This window comes from Phoenix dactylifera, chromosome 3 (genome assembly GCF_051530095.1).
Source record: "Phoenix dactylifera cultivar Ajwa chromosome 3, Ajwa_hap1_PhDact_Kaust_v1.1, whole genome shotgun sequence".
Taxonomy (NCBI): domain Eukaryota; kingdom Viridiplantae; phylum Streptophyta; class Magnoliopsida; order Arecales; family Arecaceae; genus Phoenix; species Phoenix dactylifera.
Genome location: NC_143192.1, coordinates 32,632,056 through 32,653,559, shown reverse-complemented (window position 1 = coordinate 32,653,559; position 21,504 = coordinate 32,632,056). Strand labels below are relative to the sequence as shown.

Genomic DNA, 21,504 nt, shown 5'->3' with positions numbered 1-21,504 from the left:
TGTCTGAGCCCGGGTTCGAACCGGGGACCTTTAGTGTGTGAGACTAGCGTGATGACCAACTACACCACCCAGACATTACATAAGCGTTACTTGCAAGTTCAGTTCGGTTATGACATATATTCCTGATTCTCTCCAGATTTGCAGGCAATACTGATCTTTAGATTTTGGTAGATCAAGAAAGAGAAATGTAAATAAAATTCACATTAGATTTTGGAACCTTTCTGCTAGATAGTCTACCTAGCATGGCAAGCATCAATAAGCAATATATATGATGTACCATCATAGACATTGTCTTGAGTTTGGATATACATATTTATTACATGTTAGATCTTCACCTCCACATCAAGCATGCCAACAAGTATTTATTAAATTTTTTGCTTCGACAATAAGTTGCATTCATGAATAAATTTTTACCTAATATTTCTATAGTTATGCTATCAAATGAAAGAATAGATTAAGTTTTGAGAAGATCTAAGCTTGTTTCATATTTGAATCAGGCCTAAAATGTTGAATTCGTACGTGGTCTACTTTTCCTCAAAAAGGTTAAGCAAGGATTGTAAATTGTTTTAACAACCCACTAAAGCTCTCTAGTGTTGACTTTGAGCGAGGAATAACACAAAGCCAATCTCTATAAAGCATGTAAGCACTGGTTGTTTAATCATATGATAAGCATATCAAGTAATACCCGTAAGCACTAGCAATAACTTGCATGCAACAAATTTACAATTATACATAATTTATCATTTATGATGATATAAGTAAACAATTAATTGCATAAGAAGTTGTTAGTAACCAAAATTTAATTTCATAAGTTTGATTAGATTTTGGTAGATTGGTGGAGGAAAATATATTTCATTACTTTCAAGGCAAATTGTATTTGGTTTAGATTTCATATAAGAAAGTCTAACTTATATTTCCTTGAAAGGGTAAATTTTTCATACAAGCTTGGTCTAAATTTTTCGACATCAAATTAGATATATTATTTTTGGGTCAATCATGCAAGTCGACATAATCTATTGGTACCTATAGTATTGCACATCTACAAACAAATTAATTATTTTTTACTAATTTAATTTTTAAAAGCAACATAATAGTTTTTAATTAGCATGCTAATCCCTACTGTTGTAATATTAAGACCTCGAGATTCTCATTTATAAGTTCTATTACAAACATAACGCAATTTTATATATATACATATATATATATATATATACACACACATATATATATATATACATATATACATATATATATATACACATATATGTACATATATACATATATATATACACATATACATATATATACATACATATATACATATATATACATATATACATATATATACATACATATACACATATATATATATATACACACACATATACACACACATATATATATATATATACACACACTGACTCATCCAATACCATTAAATTTTTTGATTGGACAGCAAGAAGTTGATCGTGTCTTGGCCGGTGAAAGCTATGCGCACGCACGCATGCATGCAAACATACATGCATAGACACATACATACAGATGGAGAGCTCCCTCCATCAAACGCCAAGTCCAGTTCAAATTTTAGAGCAGCGCCAGAGAGGTTCTAATCTCCTGCCCCTGCGGCTCAGTGTAATCGCGAGCTCTCCATCAACGACAAATCATTGAGACGGTTTTTCACAGAATCACAAGCCTTCACCACTCTCCTTAGTCCTTACATTAAAAGGCTCCTCAAAGGCACCACACCGTAGGTGGGCCCCGCAACGGCTTCCGAACGTCCCAATCCAAGTACCCAGTGGTCCTATCTTAATAAAACTGGACGAAAAAAAGAAAAGAGTTCGGAAAAAAATTCGCACGGGCGGGCGAGGGGGAGAAATTTTTTTGGGGGGTTTTTGAGAACCCTAATTTCTTGCCCTTGGGGAAGAGGAGATGGCGAGCGAGAAGCCGGGAGAAACCCTAACCCTAAGGAAGCGGAGGCCAGTGGAAGCTGCGGCGGTGGAGGCGGAGGAGGGCGGGGAGGAGGAGGAGAGGGAGATTCAGGAGCTGGAAAAGGAGGTGGGCGAGATGGCCCGGCGAATCCTAGATTTCCGGAGGACTATCCCGGATAGGCTCATGGAGGCCTTCTCTTCTCGCCTCGTAGCACAAAGACCGCTTCTTCCGCCTCAGATTGGTTCTGCTTCTGCTCCATCTGAAACCCTGGTGGGCGCTGATTCCGGAGCTGGTATGTTTCTAGTGTTCTTTTCTTGAATCAGTTACTCTTTTGTTTTAAAAAAAAAATTCGTTAATATGTTCGTCGGTCCAGTTGTCCGTTTGTTGCTGCTTTTTTTTAAAATTTTTTAGTAAAAGATGGGTCTTTTGGATGTTATTGAACAGCTGTATTTTAGACTGATTTTGGTTTTGTTTGATGCTACCAGCACTGAGAGAACACAATCTAGTGTCTTCTAGTTTACCATAATTTTTAGGTTGCTATAATTTTTTTTCTTCTAATAATACATTGAATTCGATGGGAAAAGAGGGAAGAGTGGTAGAAATGGTGAGAAGATGCTGGTGTTTCGTGTTTGATTGTGGGAAATTACTTATCATTGTACATCAACAAAGGTGTAAATCGATTGATGAAGTGTGGTAACATTGGATGAATGCACTGCTGAGCCTGCTAAACAACAGTAAAAATGAAGTGATTGCCTGCACATCTACAAATTTTGAGTTTCTTGAGCTGGAAGATTTACGTGCAACAAAGTTCATTGAAGCAGGATTCTTGACAACAATAGGTGATAGCAAGTTTTTCTTCAGAAATTGAAAGTAAGCAACTTGACTTTGCAGCAGACTTGATGGGAACGTATTCATGATGCGGTGAAAAAAATCAAAATGTGAAAAACGAAGGAAAAAGGAGTTGGCCACTTATGAGTGCAAAAAGTCTGCTTTTACTAGGTTATATGGTTGAAGAAAAGGTAGACTGAGGTTCGCAAAACTGCAGTGGTAGCACTTCTAAGTTTGTCGAAAGACTCGCTTATCTCGAAGATGAAGGTACCTCATAGTTTTCAATGGAATGTGGATGTCTATAAGAGACCTCCTAATTGATTAGGGCAGGTAAATTCTGTATCCAATTGCGTCCCAAAATTCTAGCCACCTAAACTTTATTACATTGTGGGGAGCATAAGACATTCATGGTGACAAATAATTATTCATGGGGCAGGATAGATATGGTTATTATGACAATCCTATATTTATTGCCCTTAGAGAGGCATAACTTGATAGGTTCTTGTTTGAAATAACATGCATTGTAACTTGTTAGAGACAATTTTCTACTTATATTAATAGTCTTTAGGGATTGTGCTTGATGAACTCAGTAAGACAAAAAAAATCAAAGTATGTAACATGCAAATATGTGACTCTAATTGAATATTTGTCAAAAATGATAGAGAAGATGTAACCTTTATTAGTGCGAAATGGATAAGTGGAGTCTTGCTTCATGGATATCGTGTTACTTGCAAATGCTTTTGACCCTTAAGAGAATCTCGTCAAAGATTATAACAAAGCCTTCAGGGTGTTGGGTAAACAAAGATCTAACAAAATAAGATGGGTGTTAACAAATAAAATTATTGAATAGGATTTATGATAGAACCTTATTTCCTAGAAGTGGGTTGGGTGCGGGTACAGGGAAGCAGGTCTTTTAATAAATATTAATAATAAAACACTTAAAAAATAAGTCCAAGGATGAGTTCCTAAAGGGAAGATTCCTGCTACTAAGGGTAGAACTAGGAATGTGAAACAAGTACTGTAAAGGAAACCAAGGAGTAATACCAATGGAGAACAAAATGATGGAAACCTAAACAAGATGGCATGGTTATGTGCAATGAAGGTCTAAGGAAGTCCTGGTCATGTAAGACTTTTGAATTTGCATCAAAGATTTTTGAATGAGCAGAAATAGGCTAATGTGGATGGAAGTTGTGAAAGGATTTAGTGAAGCTTGACGGAGAACCAATATTTGACCTTAGTGGGAACAATTGGCAAACAAGGATTTGTAAAGGCAGCAACACATAGCTGAAATAAGGCTTGATGGCTTTGCTCATGGGTTCTTTATATATTGTGAAAGTTGCTCAAACTATGAATGTTGAAGTAAACTAGGAGTGTAAGTAGCTCTGCATTTACTTCTTACAAAAAATGTGAATCTAATCAGCCGTCTACATTTGATGGATTTTAGGGCAACATGGTTCAAATACGTTGGCTGATATAGGTTGCAAAGTGGGCATATACACTATTTTTAGTTATATAGATAATGAATGAACTAATGATTCTGCTTGGTGGATTTTTCTACTTATGACTGCAAAAAGTTACCTCATAGTTACTCTTGGTAGATTTTAGGCTATTCCATTTTTCTACTTCATGTCCCTGCATACATCATCCTTCATTTTCAGCCCGTCCCTTTCTACTCTTGCCTTAACTAGACTTGATAAGAAGGTGCATTTCCTACCTTCGTCATATTTTAAATTTAAAGAAGCTCCATCCAATGAAAGGAGTTTATGCAATTTTATGGAGAGTGACTTGTGGAGTAAATGTAACTTGAGGACACTTGTTGAATATTCTCTTGAACATTACTTTATAATAAGGAGGGGACCAGTTGTAATGGTGACTATAAATTTTGGGATATGTTGTGGTTGTTAGCAAATTCTGCCACATTCATCATTTAAGTTTTGCAAGGTGATTTTATGTGCACCCTATTTATAGACTTTGGAATGATAGTAAACATCATATCTTGAGCATTACTTCGATGATGATACCTTAAATGATTGTTATGTGGATCGATGTGGCAAGATGTTGTAGTTCGTATGAAAGCAAGCTGATAGGCAAATTATGTAGTTCAAATATTCCTTGTGATTTTGTTGAGAACTACTAAAGTATTTCGTTATATGCTTTTTCACTTTTCTTGCAGCATTACAACATTAGATTTGACACCAAAAGTAGCTCCAGTGCTGATATGGATGATGTTGTGATCATCTAAAAGCAGTCATAAAAATATCCTATTTCAAGTTATTAGTAATATAGAAGCTCAAAGGAAAGTTGCTATTAATGAAGGCCATTGATATGATCCATCTGTTAAAAAGGACCTAGTTATGGTATATCTTTGCTTAGAAATATCTCCGTCAAACAATTTGTGATATATCAACGACAAAAGGTATGGCCTTGTCTAGTTGTAAAATCGATTCACAAATGATTATCATCTGGGAGTGCAACAAATGAATAAATTAATCTGCCTTTGCTCCCTCTTTTTCCTCGGGCTTGACTGGAATCGTCTCAAGGGTCCCATCCCCGCTGCCCTCCCCCTCATGCCCTCCCTCACGTTGCTCTCCCAGTCACACAACTGCCTCTCCGAACCCCTCCCTTTCTCCCTTTTCTCCGGTCCCAAACTCCACATCGCCCATCTCGCCTACAACTCCTTCAACTCCTCTCCTACCTTGTTGGTGAATTTTTCGAGCATGCTGGTCATCTTGGACATATAGGCCAACCGGCTGGCCGACTCCTTCTTAGCGTAGTTGGCCAATGTCATCAGGCTTGCGGTCCTGGACCTCTTGAGGAATGCATTATTCGGTATCCTTCTGCTGGTGATCAGGCGGCTCTCTAGGTTGTAGGAGTCGTTGGTCAATGGTAACTCCTTGTCTAGCCCAATCTTGGTGGATATTTGCCGTCTCGCTATTCTCATAGAGCTCGACCTTGGCAAGAACAATCTCTCTGGTGAGATCCTGCCAGAAATCTCCAACTGCTCGTCTCTAGTGCTGCTCTTGCTGGATAAGAACCATCTCTCAAGTAACATCCCCAGCTCCATCTCTAGGCTTTTCTAGATCTGAACACTTGACCTCTTTGCAAATGACCTCTCCAATCCTATTCCAACATTTCTGGCTCACATCCCCAGGTTAGTGTGGCTTGACATCTCAGAGAACAACCTCAGCAGCAAGATCCAAGCATCCCTAAGTTCTCGCTTCAAGGACCCCTCCGCCTTCATTGGAAACACAGACCTGTGTGAGGTGCTGCTGGTGTTATGCAAATGCGTCCGAAGCAGGAGGCGACATAGTCAGGCGCTATTGATTGACAGCATGGTACAACCCACAATTTATGTTGTCATTCTTATTGGTGTTCTATTTTGATGGAGGGCAGTTATATTCAAATGTGTTTGTATATTTTCATAGACCCGACAGTGCAGCTCTAGAATCCCCCAAATGAAGTGGAATTGTCCGTTTTAAATGGTTGGGAGTGATAAAAATTTTGTAAGGGATGGTACTGGAGTCAATATTGCCAGGTTTTTGTTTCTTGGATGGATTCCAGTAGAATTGACGACACGATGAGAGTGGGGAGCTATGAGGTCATACTGCTGTAGTTTGTTTTAACAAAAATTTTTTTGTATAGCGATGGGAACCCGAGTTGGTAGCAGTTTGAAAAAGTTGCTAGTAGTGGTTTGAAGAAATTAGCTATTACTCATCAAAATTTAGATGTTAATATGCCACCTTGAAATTCCGAGATGATATTTTGCTACAATTTACATAACATATATAATTTTTTGCTAATTTGATTTGCATATTTTATATCCATAACCATGCACTTAATATCATGATCATGATATTTTGTTAAAAAGAACAGATGATTTTTATATGAGCATGCGACAAAATTAATCTGGTTTGGTAAACCTTTTTTAACCCCAACAAAAAGTTGAGTATGAGCTGATTATCTGTTTTCTTTATACATTGTACAACTTTATCTGTTGGCTTACCTGAGTCAGAAATCAAAATCAATTACAATCAGTTGAATTATCCTTCAGTTTACTTTGTGATGTTCAGATGTACGATTAGAATCCCAGTTGACTTGGGGGACATCTCCTGCAGAAGCTGATCAGCTAATGCTTGGAAAATTAAATATTTTCAGAGCCAAAACTGCTAGCAATATTGCTGCAATGCCTGTCATTTTGAAGAGATTGAATGACTGCATTGCAAGGATTGACAAGCTGGATCAGTATAATGCAAGCATACATCCTGTTTTCAAAAGGAAAAGGAACTAGTAGCTGATAATATTTTGTTCTCAGTTCCTGATGTATATTGTAACAAATGAAGTAGAGTGTATTTTGAGAGTACCATTTTTACTCTGTATGCTGGTACCAAGAATCATTGGTTTGACAGAATTTGGTAAAGAAAATGTGACTCAGTGTAGACAAGACCGTGTCTAGCTTGATATATTATTATTATTTTGCAAGTGCCAACGTGGATAATGAAAGATGACCTTTTCGTGAAATACGATCGTTACTCTTCAGTGGTTCAAATCATATTTTGTGCACAATTGTACAAATGTTCTGGATGAGCTTAGCTTATATGGTTATTGATAACATTCTATGTAGCAGGGATGGTATCCCCAGAATGTCATGATTTATGTATTTTCATTATGGAGTTAACAGGTGTAACAAAACTATCTCTTTATTGCAATTCAATATTATTTATGATGTCTTAATTTAGTTCTGATCAAGTAATAGTGTTATGATACCATGGTTAGTGTCCTATACACTTATGTGCTGTAATGCTGTTTGTATAATGTATAATTCCTTGTTTTGGATAGCTAAGGACATTCAGTGGATTTCAGCTTGTGATATAAAGGATAAGGTGGAGTAAGACCAGAAATTTTCCTGCAAAAATATCGTGAAGAAAATAAGTGGGAAAATACAATATTGTAGAAGTATGTAACAGAATAAATTCTTTGCATATGTTTACACAGGACGTAAAAGATGGATTTGAACTTCCGCTATTTATCTTGGAAACCAAGAAAGGTTATCCTAGCAGACAATGTGCTCATTTTTCTATGTTGTCATCTTGGTTTTCAATCTTGTTTTAAGACCCTTTCAAGATCTCACTCTTTCATGGCTGCAAAGTAGCACCGGTGGCTTTCTTCATAACATGGTAGTGGTGCTAAGTTAATGTGCTATCTGTTGCGAATGGTTTTGCAAATATGGTGTTGAATGTTCCTAAAGGCGATGGAAATTAAAAATTTGGACAGTATGCAATTAGAAGCTCGGGCCATTTCACCAATTGTTGGAAACTTGGAGCATTAGTTACTTTGTTTTTCCCTTCTTTATTTTTTTAAAGTGCCTTAGCGAGAACAAGAATCTTCTCTTCCTGCATTGCATGTCTGTGTTATCTGATACTGACCAAAAGACACTGCGTTTACAAGAGCAAGCAGCTTCAGATCTGCCACCAGCCATTCAAACTATTCTTTCCACTTTTCATTTGAATAATGTTAATTGAAAATATTTCTTGGCTCAGGGAGGGAGGGAGATCCAACATCTCGTTTTTATTAAGTTGTCTAAGCACAAACTGGTACATATATTGCTAACGTATACAAAAAACAAAAAGGTAATTGACAAGGAGATCAAGCAAACATACAGTCATGTAAAGATAACATCCAGATGACATTTTCTGTTGCTTGATAAGAATCTTGAAATCTTTCAAGAATGGAAAGCTCCATGATGTTCAGAAGGCTGCTTGAAATGCTGTTGGATCTGATGCCTGAGGCAGTTTTGCATCCATGGTTGCAGAAGTATACCCATGTAGCATTAATTCAGCATGAAGAAACAAACAGAAACAAGAGGACATATAAAAATTCAAATTGATGGACCAAATTGTTCATCTTCCCTAACAGAATGTAATGTTTTTCCCTTCCAGATTTTTTTATTGTTGGGGGGGGAGTGGCTAATATCCTGCCTTTATCCAGCTGAAGTGTGGTTGTAAGCCTGAATTGTCAACAAGACATTTAGTTTGTGATGAAAAGAATTCTAGAAAAACAAAAGGAGTATTAGCAGAACAAACAGTATTGCAGAATCTAACTTGAGCTTCGTTCTTCCAGCCGACTGCTCCTGTAGATGCTTTCTTAAGTTGGTATATCTATGACTTTCTTTCCTTGAAAAAACTTCATATGAACTTTCAAATATGTGCTCAAATTGTACTTATGAATGCAATTTGTGCATTCTTGATGGCGCAAGATCATCTGCTTTATGTTTGATCTTGGTGACTTGGCAAGGTGGTTGTGGAACTTCCAAAGCAAAAACTGCTTTGAGAAACTCATATGATGCAAAGATGATGGCTCCTTGAGAAACATACATAGCCAACCTCAGAGCCAAGCCCCTGAACATGGAAAAAGAGAATATCAGATTAAAGCAAAATTTAGGTGAGGTAATCTCAATACTGAAGATTACAAGCACAATTACATGCTTAGAGCATAAGTGAATCAGCTGTTCAATTGTCAACAGAGGAAGAATGATTGCATGGATTTTTTGGGGGAAAAACATAGATTCATTTAAACTATGTGACAGAGATGATAAAATTACACTCACCTGTAAAGACCTTGCAAACCTTCTTCCCTAGCTATTTCTTGAAGCGCATGAAGAACCCCATTGTACCTTCCAAGAGTTCCAGGAGCCTAGATAGTAATTTCTCATTAGAACTACAGAACTCTCTAAGCTCACACATGTAAATGGTTACAAGGCATAAAAAAGTATCTGATCTCATATTCCCAAAATTGATGATCATATTCAAGCCATCAACTTCAACAGATTGCTTTCTTGCGGTTGTTTAGTTACTTACTAGGTATTTTCAGTATTCATTTTAGTTAATTGCATCTAGCGTTCATTTAATTGGGAAGGCCTGACCTCATTATGACTTTTGTAATCAAGAATGCCTCCCTTGCATTAAATATTTTATAATTTTGCTGTCAAAACTACAAATAGTACATTTAATAAAATCTAATTAACTAATTGCAAATAATACATCTTTCGAATATAATATAACTTATCTAGCATTTTTTGTCAAGTCCACCTGGTCAAATTCTCGGCAGGTCTGCGCAAGGAATATCGGCCTGCCAAGTTGTATTGGCCTCAATCTTCGCTCCCTCTCTTTCCTCTATCCCTTCATCCCTCCCTCCTCTGCCTCTATAGACGCACCACTTGTTAGTGACTACCATTGCACCCAAGGTATGCTGTGTCCCCTTTCTATCAACTTAATCCCTTAATCTCCATCTCATGGCTCTCCGCTCCACTCCCCTGCAACACTCTCAACTACACCCTCCAATACCTAATTGCTGATACATGACTCCTCTCTTTCCCAAAACTAAACCACAACCCCAACCTTCCTCCTTTCTCTTTCCCAAACATCACCTCTACCTATATAGTCCTAGCCCCTCCCCCTCCTCAGCCCCCGTATCTCTCTCAAGGTAGCCATGAAATGAAGGTTGCCTTTGAGTGTTGAACTTAGGGTTAGGCCATGCAGGGCTCATCCTACCCCAAGCCTATGGTTTAATTGTTTAATAATCAGGCTAGATTTGGGCTACATGAAAGTAGGTGCAAGGTCAGCTAGTTTAGGCTCCTGCCAACTATTTGGCTCTTGACCATGCACTATGACCTGAAATGAACCTGGCCCAGCCCAAAAATATCTAGGTTTATTTGATATGAATGACACAACATACTAGAGTTCCCAAATATTAACAAGTTCATGTGATAGTATATTATACCTTCAGAAGGCACTATACACCCAATATTTGACTAGTAACAATTAGAATGATGCTTATATACGATATGCCCATCTTTAGCAGTTTTTTGTGCGTGTCCTCAACTAACAAGAATAGAACTTTAGATTGGTTCATTCCCCAGATTAATAGGGGTCTTATAACTGTGTCCAAATTTTGATATATATGACTTACAAAGCAAGCTAAAGCCAAAGATGATTCCAATATAAATGTCTAATTTCTAATAATAGTTGAATATTCATTATCTTTTTAATTTTATAAGTTGAAATTCAAGACATTCTTGAACAGAAAATCCTGAAAGTGAGACAAGCAAAGAAGAATTCATGCATCTTAGTGCATCAGAACGGCACAAATAAATTTAAATAATAGATGATGCCAAATCAAAATGGATAAGGTGAGCCTCAACTGTTATGGTTCAAAGGCAAAATGCAGGAATTATTTATCAAAATTTCTCTACTTAGGATAATTAAATTCTATAAGGAAAGCGTTAAATTGTTTATCTCTCTTGAAGTCATCATTAATGCAAGCATGGAAACTCACTTGTGTCTGTAGTCTTGTCTTCACTACATCAAAAGGAGTTGTGAACAAAGCAGCACTAGATCCAGCAAGGCCACCGCATACTAGCTGCAAAGATACAATCATTCTATTCAATTAGTGTGTACTTCTTTAATGTCTAATACTGCATGTAATCATCCTTAGATACTACATAAAAAGAAACATATAAAGTATAAAATTCATTGGCTTGAAATGCATCGCATTTGTGCATAACACTAAGACAAGATAATAGCCTTAGTAGGTTGGTACTAGATGCTCACTAATTGTTGCAAACTTTCATAACCATTAACCTAACAGAAAACTCTGGCTTCTGCTGATATGTTATCATAAAATCCTTGCACATGTGGATGCCCACACAGAGATTCTGATGACACATGATCTATTAAAGCATAATCAGCATACCTGATTTGGCAGGCATACAATAATAATAGCAGCAATTGTAGCATCCACAGAAGTAATAGCAGCGGCAACAGCATATTGTCACACACATTATCCAGACCTTCTTAATTGGCAGTGCATAGGTTCTTCAGAAGAAATCCTTAAATATAAACCAGACTACCGAAAACGTGCATACAGAACAGAGCAACAACACAGGACGCCCACCTGTCTTAATTTGAAACTAGGACGGCAATGAGCTATTTAAGAACTCCAATGACAGAAGTTAAAACTCAACACTAGTGGCAAATTTAAAACTATAACATGCTAAATCCTTTGCTAATATATAAAAACATGCTCCCACACACAAATATTATGGTTTGGTTTACATTTTTGATACTGTGTAAGTTATTGTTCTAACCGCTGCACAAGCAGTTCTGGAATGTCCAAGTAGAGGTCTACATAACTAGATTATTAGTGAATAGCATGATTCGCCTATTAGAAAACTACATATATGAGGATCTTCAGTCTTCACAAAATCAAGGCAGGCTGAGCATTAGCTCACAGAGAGAACTGTAGTTTAGTACACATTTCTTAGAATACACAATTACAAAGAACTTCTCTTCAAAACAAACCATTATTGATGGCTGTTAATAATGATAATGTTGGCAGGTCCAATAGCTAACAGTGTAGTGCGCACTGCAGGAGGATGGACAGAGAACTAACCGTTTGCAATGTGTTGAGACTAGAATCAGGCTTTGCTGATGCCAAAAGAAACTGCTTCAGGCTTTCATACGTATAGAACTGCACGCAGATGGATTTATATATGTCAGCATTGAAATCATATGAGCCTTTTAAAACACTGTATGTATTTAAAAGCAGACAGAGCAAGAAAAAAATACAGGCTCACTATAGTTATCACATGTTTGAAAGTTAAGTAATAACAAGCTAAAATAAAGAAAAATACTTTAATGATAGAGTGTGGGATGTTCCTGCAAAGGACTGCACTCCATCCAGCATATAATGAAGACACACCACCTTTTTCAACACATCCAATCATAGCATTCCTGCAAAAAGATTTCTTTTGAGAGATTGATGAACTGACATATGCTATACAAAGAATTTACAAGAAGTATGATTTCTGAGAGAAATTTATAAGGCTAATTAAATTTCTGCAGCTAATATATGTGATAGTTAAACTTTGCAAAGTCCAAAATATATCTTGTAAAATTTTATCAAAAATTATTAATTTTTTGATAGGATCAACAACAGCTTCTCTTCTGGGTGAGCGGCTAGCTTAAAAATTAGTGGAACGCTGGTCACCCTGATCCACTCCATGGTTGGATCAACGGGATATCTTATGCTGATGTTGCTAGCAAACTACAAAATATGGCTGCAAAGAACTCAATGCTCATCAAAGTTCCTGCTCTATGCATGTGAAGGCTATGCTTGGAAGAAGCGATAGATGCACCTGGAGTCTAGCTAGTGTCATTTACCCTCAAATTCAAGGTGCTTAAAAATTAAAAATTATGCTTGGTTTTGTTGCCAAAACCAGGTATCTTATAACTTAAGTATAACTTATTCCATAATAGCTCTTGGTTGTAAGAGAAAAATACCAACAAAAGAATTCAAATAAACACTCTCAAACTTGAGACGGAATGGAATATACAATAAAAGATTACTAGCAGTTCTGATACTCTAAACCCACTTGCATCTGCTGCTTAATGCGTTCACTATGAGTAAAGACAAAAGAGGTCGCCATACTTCAACAGCCACCCACAATGCAATGTGCCAAGGGATGGTATTCCTGCATAACGAAGACCAGTAAGACCAACGAAGGCAAATAGAAAGAGTACCTGCCACAAATAATGACATCTCACAGAAGCAAGGAACAAAAATCACCTTTGGCAGAAGAGGCAGCAGAGCTCCCTTAACTGATTCATATGTGAAAGTATAAATTGCAGATATCGGTGCTGAAGAAGCAATATTGCTAGCAATTCCACAGTAGAGTCCCAGCATGCCTAAACAAATTCTAAGCACATTTTTAGAAGGGTTCCCATCACATTCTTCAAGTAATAGCAACAAATGAACATCCTAAGCATATGCACTCAAATTTTACCTTTTTCAGATATAATTCTCCTAACAATGAGATAAGATGATTTTTGACCCATGCCATTAGCCAGAATGATGGTCTTAACTGTATCAACAGGATGAAGACAAACGTTAACCAATGTTCCAGCCAGTGCTCCTGCTATGGCATGTCTATTCTTGGAAAAGGCAACTTGAATTTTATTTTGTATGGATAACCAATGCTTTAGAGAAGGCTCTTGCTCATGAACAAGCTTGTCATGTAATTTTGTACTATTATCATGAACATTACAATCCTTGGAAGCAGAAATTTCGCCTGAGGATTCAATGACTGCACATAAGGAGTCTGTTTCTTGTTGGCACTGTCCAAGTGTGCAATCAGTTGAACTTAAAAGATCCATGTTCCAGTCGAATTGAACACCAGAACTTGGATTTCTTAAAACAATGATTGCCTCTTTTGTAGTTTTCAATGGTTGAAATGTATAAGTTGAATAATGAGAACCATGAGCTTGTAGAATATTTTCTACTAAATTCACAACATTACCACTAGAAACATCTTCACATTCAGTTGCGATATTACCTCCTTCACTCTGATTAGCAGATAAGTCAGCCAAAGAATTTCTTTCTGCCATGGTGCAGTTATCATCTGTTCCATCCAGTCCATTGCTAGTGGGTTCGGTCAGAACTTTCTCCCTAGTTGTACTTTCTGGGTGTGCCAGATCATTGGAAACCTCTTGGCTTGCCACCTTATCGATTCCATAAAAGTCTACAGGCAAATGAGAATCACTGACCTGGACATTTTTACAGATGAAAGAATTACTGACATTCCTATTGCATGAAACAAACAATAACCTTTTCTTAATTGTTTTTAGATCTTCAAAGTTTGACTTTGCAGATGATGAGAAACAGCTCCTGGATGTGAGATTATTGAAGAAATTTTCTCCATTGGCAGATCTAGATTTATGTTTGGCCATCAGAATAGCATATAAGATTATCCTTCTGACAAATGTCGTGGTATTTCAAGCTTCCATTGGTATGAAAAATTGCTGGCTGACCAACATAATCCCAGATCCCTGCAACTGCTGATATAAACTTCGCTGTACTTACTCTGTTTCTAGGAGCTTTGGTTTCAGATTGTGCATTGCTTTTTGCACGAGAAATAGAGACATCCTCCTTGAGGAAAAATGTATTTGGCTCAAAGGATTGCACTTCCATTGGAACCCACCAATATCTGTTGGAAGATCTATTGCTTTTTGCACGAGAAATAGAGACATCCTCCTTGAGGAAAAATGTATTTGGCTCAAAGGATTGCACTTCCATTGGAACCCACCAATATCTGTTGGAAGATCTATTGCTTTTTGAAGGCCAGCATGAAACCCTATATAGAAGTGTCCTTGACTGCTAAAGAGTAGCAATATCTACACTGAAAAGAATTACAAACACTTCAACAACTCAGAAAAGCACAAGAGTTAATATTTAGTAGCAAAGAAATAGTTACAGCACGATAAAATGGAGCATGCATTCTAATATAACTCTTGATATCCGAGTAAAAAGCCTGCATAGCTAATACCAATATCAATAAACGCATACAAAATGGCGATCATAATGTCTGAAAAAGGTATAAGAAAATTTTATTATTTTACTAAGTAATTACATCACAACTAGCACAGTGTAATGAAGAGTACCGCAGAGGTGATTCCAAAAAAGTTGAATGATAGAACTAATTAACTGGAGATTTTATTTCTAGCAGACTTGAATATAGAAAGCAAATTGCCTACGCAAGCTCACAAATTCCAATGAAACCTAACAAGCACGCAACTCCAGATAAACCAGAAAAGGCGAGAATACATAAAAAACTCTGTTCCTCTCGGAGCTCTTGCATCAAACAGGAATTCTGCATAACCTAGCATCGAAATTCCCCGACACCACTAACTCAAACACAACATATCATCCGATCATAAGTTCATATTTTGAAATTTAACTGCAGATCCGACATAGTAGAAAGTGCAATTATCGGTGCAAAATGAAGCACAGATTTCTTCCAAGGATATTCATCAATTCACATTCAAGACAATACCTTTTCCAAGAAATCACAAACCCTAGCTCTAGATCGATGGGATTTATACCTCAAAGGGATTCGAAGGAGAGGAGCCTGCTCTAAACGGAGTAGGACAAGGGCTTCTCTACTGCGGGCTTGGGTGCTCTTCGAGGTCCTCCGTCTGCCTCCTCTTATATATCGTTCGAAGAGGAGATTCTCTCGAGCGAGCATAGTTCCCGGTTCCAAAACTCTCCAAAATCATTATTTTCACTATCCAATCTAACTCTCTTCAGCTGCGGTCGATCTCGACCGAAATCTGGAACATTTTCTTCGTGGAGAGGACACAGCCTCGGCCCTGAGAAAATGGCTTGGCTTTGCGTCAATGGGAAGTTGCTACAGCTGCTTTTTATTACAAGAAATTTTTTTTTATCCAAATCCAACCCAGATCGTACTCTTTAGGCTATAAAAAGAAAAATAAAATTATAGATTTTTTTTCTTCCCACAAATTTTGGACTGGTTGATATTTAGTCGATACAGAGCGATACCTAAATGGACAACCCAATTCTCAAATTCTACAGTATTTTCAATTCAATTCTATAGAAATATTGAAACAGGTATGAAGAGTTTTTTTTTTCCTTTGAGCACCGACGGCAAAGCTAATATATAGACTATAATAAACCACCTACCCACTGTATTTAGCACCAAAAAATTCAGTTTATTAGATAAACATCAGAGCATCCTTATTAAAAAAAATTTATAAATATATTTTATTATTTTATTTTTAGAATTAAGTTTTGATCTTAGCTATACCGAGATCTTGTCTAAGTCCCATGGTTATTACTGCCACATTGGACGGGCCGGAAAACCAGAAAACCAACCTCTGGCCCATCCGGTTTCTTACAGGATTTGGAATGCATTCGGATCCATCAAAAAATTAGCTAGTTCTCAGAAAGAACAAGCTAAAGTTTTTTTTTTTCAAATTAGGAATGGGAGGCAACCTCTTCAACTCTCACAAAAGAGCATTAACAGGCATCAGTAGAGAGAAGCAAACGAACAACTAAAAGCATCATGAAGCAAAACAAACAGCTGCAGGGATTGCTGCAACCTAGAGTGAGGGTTCATCAAGCTCACATCCTATACTAGCTAATCCAATCAGCTACATGAAATGTTGTAACCCATATCAAGGGTTCATCAAGCTCACATCTCATATTAGCTAAACAATCAGCCATTTGATTACCTTCCCAAAGTATGTGAGTTGCTGAGAAAAAAGATAGTTGCTAGAATAAGTAAACAAAAAACCTATACTTTAAACAGGGATACAAATTGCTGATATTAGACGTGGTATACAACCGCCAAACCACTGCACAATAACTTGTTGGTCTTTGGCCGAGATTTAGCAACCATGCTAAGTCTGAATCCAGTAAGAGATATATTTAGTAAAAGATACTGATAGATATCTTTTTATTTATTTTTCTATAAAATAAATTGTAATAATCTATCATTTTTATGGTATAGATATTTTATTATTTTTGATGAGGATCATGGATATTGCATATGTAATAACTAATTAAATTATGACTATCATAACTTTTATATTTATGCATATTTTTTAATTTTTTATTTTTTAAAATTTTTATTACTTCTAAATATTCATTATTATATTGTATAAATGATTCCATAGGTCAATGGATTATTCCATGTTTCACCCATAGCTGAATTGTTGACTCATGACCCAAACACTAATGAGTTAACATCTAAGTCAGTTTTCAAAATATTAACATGGATGCCTATCTTTGGTAATATTAGTATGCCTATATTTTTTTGTATATGTGACATACCAATGCAGTTACATGATATAAACTCAAAATAAAGGAAAATACTTCAGGATGCCCATCAATACACAAGAAAAGTTTTTTCAAGCCCACTCAAAACTGGCTAGGCAAGTTAATACTTAATCACTTTGTGTGTATCACACCAATTCTCTTGAGCCATACCAATTTTTTATGCCTTTTGATTGAAGGAATTTTTTGTATATACAAGATAAGTAGACAAGCAACCTAAAGACAACATTGTATATGCCAATTCTCTATAAGTAGACAAGTAATTTTGTATATACCAAATTTCTTATGCCTTCAATGGTCGGTTCTCTTTGAGGAAGAAATTTTTGATAAATTAACCCATGTTTCTAGGATAGTTTTGCAAGGACTTGTTGTTACTTAAATGAGTATTGGTTCCAATCACTCATTAGTAATCATCACTTGATTCAGCTAGATATCAATCGGGTCTTGTATGTGCCTAATCAGTTTCACACTTTCACATCCCCGATGAATTAAATGATGATCGGAAGTGAATTTTGACAACCTAGGACCTTATTGACATAGCCTAGCCAGAATGTATTCTTTTATATTCCTTAGTCCTAGTATCATTATCCAAGTTCTTCCCGGTGTATAATCGATGTGAATTAAACATACATCTATATGGATCCTTACATACTCTTTTCATTTAAGCTCTGACATTATTCTTTGCCTTAAATCCAATCTCAATACTATGATCAGTTCGTGGCTCCAAAAGAAATCATTTTCTAGTGTTCCCTAATAGGGCATGAGTTATGTCACGCACCGGATCCGGATCCGTGACACGGCCGTGCTATTGCCGACTACCGTCCACAATAGCACGCAGCCTCATACCTGGGTAACAGGGTAGTCAAAGCAACGAAACCTTTATATATGAAAGCATTCTTAGTACAACATGCTGGTCAGTACCCAAATACAGAGCTTCTATGTAGTTTATGTACACAAAAGTATACTTATTTTACCCCAAAGGAAAGAAGCCCTGATACCAAATTAAAGTGTCTTTGACAGCTATCAGTGGTGACGATCTAAAAAAAAATGTAAATGAACGGATATGACTTACACGGCTCAGTAAGTAATCATACATAATCTTACCGGATCAAACATAAGAATTCATGCGATTAGCATCATTTAAAGGAGATAGCGGTTATAGTAAAATACAACATTTCATAAAGGATATATTCAAAAATCCGTCGTAAAATAATGTATGCTTTGGCCAGGCACGTTCATAAATATCACGGCCCGCCTGCGCAGGGCACGTGACTATCGGGCCCACATGACCATCGGGCCCACATGAGGGGGAAACACGGGGTTCCCCTACCAGATGTTGGCCGGTTCTGGGATCCGTACGCGCGGGCATGCGCCGCACTTAACCCCTCACCGATTTTGCTTCTCCCCAAAACGCATCTGCAGGATTTGGAAACACCCGCCTCATATACCCAGGCTCTGGAACGAGCCTCATGATCATGCTTCAAATATCATTTTCATACAATATATCATAATGATAATTCATACTCAATCATATATTCATGAAGGAATACTATTTAAGCAAATTCATGAATCACATGCGATCATATGCTTGATCCTGATTTTGGAAAAATACACCATATCAAATACTATTTCATCATTTCATACATATAACTTAAATAGTAATTTGCAATCAATAAGATTTGTGCAGGGTCACTTACATCAAATATGATAACCATGTTTATGCAGGATTTGAGAGGCTAACATATACATCAAATGTCCGTTGTTCCATATACAATGATACACTTGAACCATGATAACCTTGGTAAATCATGCACATCTACTAGCATATGCTTGATTATGCAAAAATACTAAACATGTTTTAATAGGGTTTGATAAGCTGACATGTATACTATATAACCAATCATCATGATAAAATATTCATGCTGAGTAAACAATTCAGTGTTTTATATCAATCAAGAATTTTCATGAAATGCACACATAAAACTGTGCCTCCGGCATGCCGTGGTCATACTCTCAGATGCTACTGCGAAGTCATTATCGGCCACTGGCGGGGCCAGCTCAGTTATTAGGCGGCCACTGGCGGGGCTGGCTCAGTCATTCTCGGCCACTGGCAAGGCCGGCTCAGTTGCATTCGATCAGTAGCTTTTAAGAGTCCGTAAACAATACTTCTTATAGGTGGTACCTCATGGATGCTACGGTGAATTCATTATCGGTCACTGGCGGGGCCTGCTCAGTTATTAGTCGGCCACTGGCGGGGCTGGCTCAGTCATTATCGGCCACTGGCAAGGCCGGCTTAGTTGCATTCGGCCCGTAGCATCGAGAACTCTTAGGTACCCCTTGCAAGATGTGCAAATAACTAGAGGCAATTCATCATCATTCTTTATGCTCATGCAAATAAAAATAATGAAAATCCACATAAGCATGATATAAGCATAATCACCAATTATATGGCTAACGCATGCCACTCATATACATGATTCATAATCCATATCTTAGGATATAATGTAATCTACTTATTTCGTAGGCATAATGGAAATCATAAAGCACATATAATCATAACTTGTATAACTAAAGCATGCCATATACATTCACCGTTCATAGCTTATAATTTAGGGTACATGACCTACAATACAAGTATAACGGGTTAAATTTCATATGGATATCACAATTATATAGCAATGTAACCCAATTCATCTTGGATGCATAATAAAATCTGCATAAGCTCAATACATGCATAATCATACATTATATGGCTAAAACATACCACTCATATACATGATGCATAATTTCATAACTCAAGATACATAATTCACAATAATGTTGGGACAAGTTGGTTACATGCGTGATCCATAGAAGATTAGGATAGGTTACTTACATACATGATCCACAACAAGATTAAGACAAGTTACATACTTTTTATAATACACCCATTCATGAAATATATACACGAATAACACTTTAAAATCTTAATAAACATAGTACTCACATGACCCACAATAAGATTAAAATAGATTACTTACTTTCTTCACAAATTATGTATACAATTCAAATTGTAGGAAAAACACTAGTTCATCTTATAAAACGTAATACAAGATCTACGATAAGATTAAGACAGATTACTTACCGTGATTCGCTTTCCAAATTTCTCAATTTCAGGTGATAAATCCTTAATCACCTAAAACAACAACATAGAGATCACATTATTCCCTCATTTTTTTTATATAATTTCTTAGTTCATCATACTATGAATTTACTTGCTTGGATCCCATCCAAGGATTTAGCCCAAGTCCAATTTACCCAATTTAGAGCCTTTGGGGCTCAGTTTAAAACCAGATTGGGTCCACATAGGTTAATTGGATTTTTAATTAAAGGATTGGGCCTGGTTCATGATTGGGACCAACCTTTTCTAGCCAATTGGGTCCTCTGATTTGGTCAATGTGCTTAATCCCAAGTTTAATTGGGTTCAATTTTGGGTTTAGGGTCAGTATGGCTTGTTTGGGCCTGAGTTAGGGTCAGCCCGAGGTCAATTTGACCTACTATCTGTTAAGTCGGGGTTTGAACTGGGCTTTCTTTATGATTAATTGGGCCTGCTGAGACCCACATACTTAATTGGGTTTGGACCTGGTTTAAATTGGACTCGTCCAGACTTAGCCCAATTTAATTGGGCTCGGGTTCAAGTTCAATTAGGTTCAGATTCCACTCAATCCCTTATCCGGGTTCACCCAAATAGATTGGGCCCGGTTCAATTGGGTTTACTTAACCCATTTCGATTTTTAGACTTAACAGGTCGCGGGTTCGGATTTGGATTCGACCCGCGAACCCGTTATCAGGATTTTCCCCTTCTAGAGGCTTCCGCCTCTTCATCTTCTTCCCCCCCTCTCTCTCTCTTTCGGCCACTCCTCCTCTCCTTCGTTCTCACCGGAAGGCTTGGGTGTTCCAGCCGATTTCCCGGCCTTCTTCTTCTCCGGCCGAATCCACGGCCTCTTCCTCCTTCCGACCCCTCCCACTCCTTCTCTCTCTCTCTCTCTCTTTCTTTCTTTCTTCTTTGTTTTCGCCGAG

The 21,504-nt window shown here is 37.1% G+C and overlaps 1 protein-coding gene, 1 non-coding gene and 1 pseudogene across 3 annotated transcripts; 1 reads left to right on the top strand and 2 right to left on the bottom strand.

Moving 5' to 3' along the window:
* Window positions 1–74, bottom strand: TRNAV-CAC (transfer RNA valine (anticodon CAC)). Its single transcript has one exon. It is a non-coding gene; the product is annotated as a tRNA-Val (tRNA).
* A 1,784-nt stretch (window positions 75–1,858) lies between these two features.
* Window positions 1,859–7,275, top strand: LOC103717422 (uncharacterized). Its single transcript, XM_008805801.6, has 2 exons — window positions 1,859–2,221; window positions 6,828–7,275. The coding sequence occupies exons 1-2, from the start codon at window positions 1,930–1,932 to the stop codon at window positions 7,043–7,045; spliced, it is 510 nt and encodes a 169-aa protein (XP_008804023.4). The 5' UTR covers window positions 1,859–1,929; the 3' UTR covers window positions 7,046–7,275.
* Window positions 7,276–8,303: 1,028 nt separating this feature from the next.
* LOC103717421 (uncharacterized) lies at window positions 8,304–15,982 on the bottom strand (annotated as a pseudogene). The gene is made up of 10 exons (XR_016399833.1): window positions 15,693–15,982; window positions 14,674–14,989; window positions 13,598–14,357; window positions 13,381–13,499; window positions 13,161–13,285; window positions 12,446–12,545; window positions 12,205–12,282; window positions 11,089–11,172; window positions 9,362–9,447; window positions 8,304–9,152 (listed from the first exon to the last, which is right to left on the bottom strand). The product of XR_016399833.1 is annotated as an uncharacterized LOC103717421 (transcript).
* Between the last annotated feature and the right edge of the window lie 5,522 nt (window positions 15,983–21,504).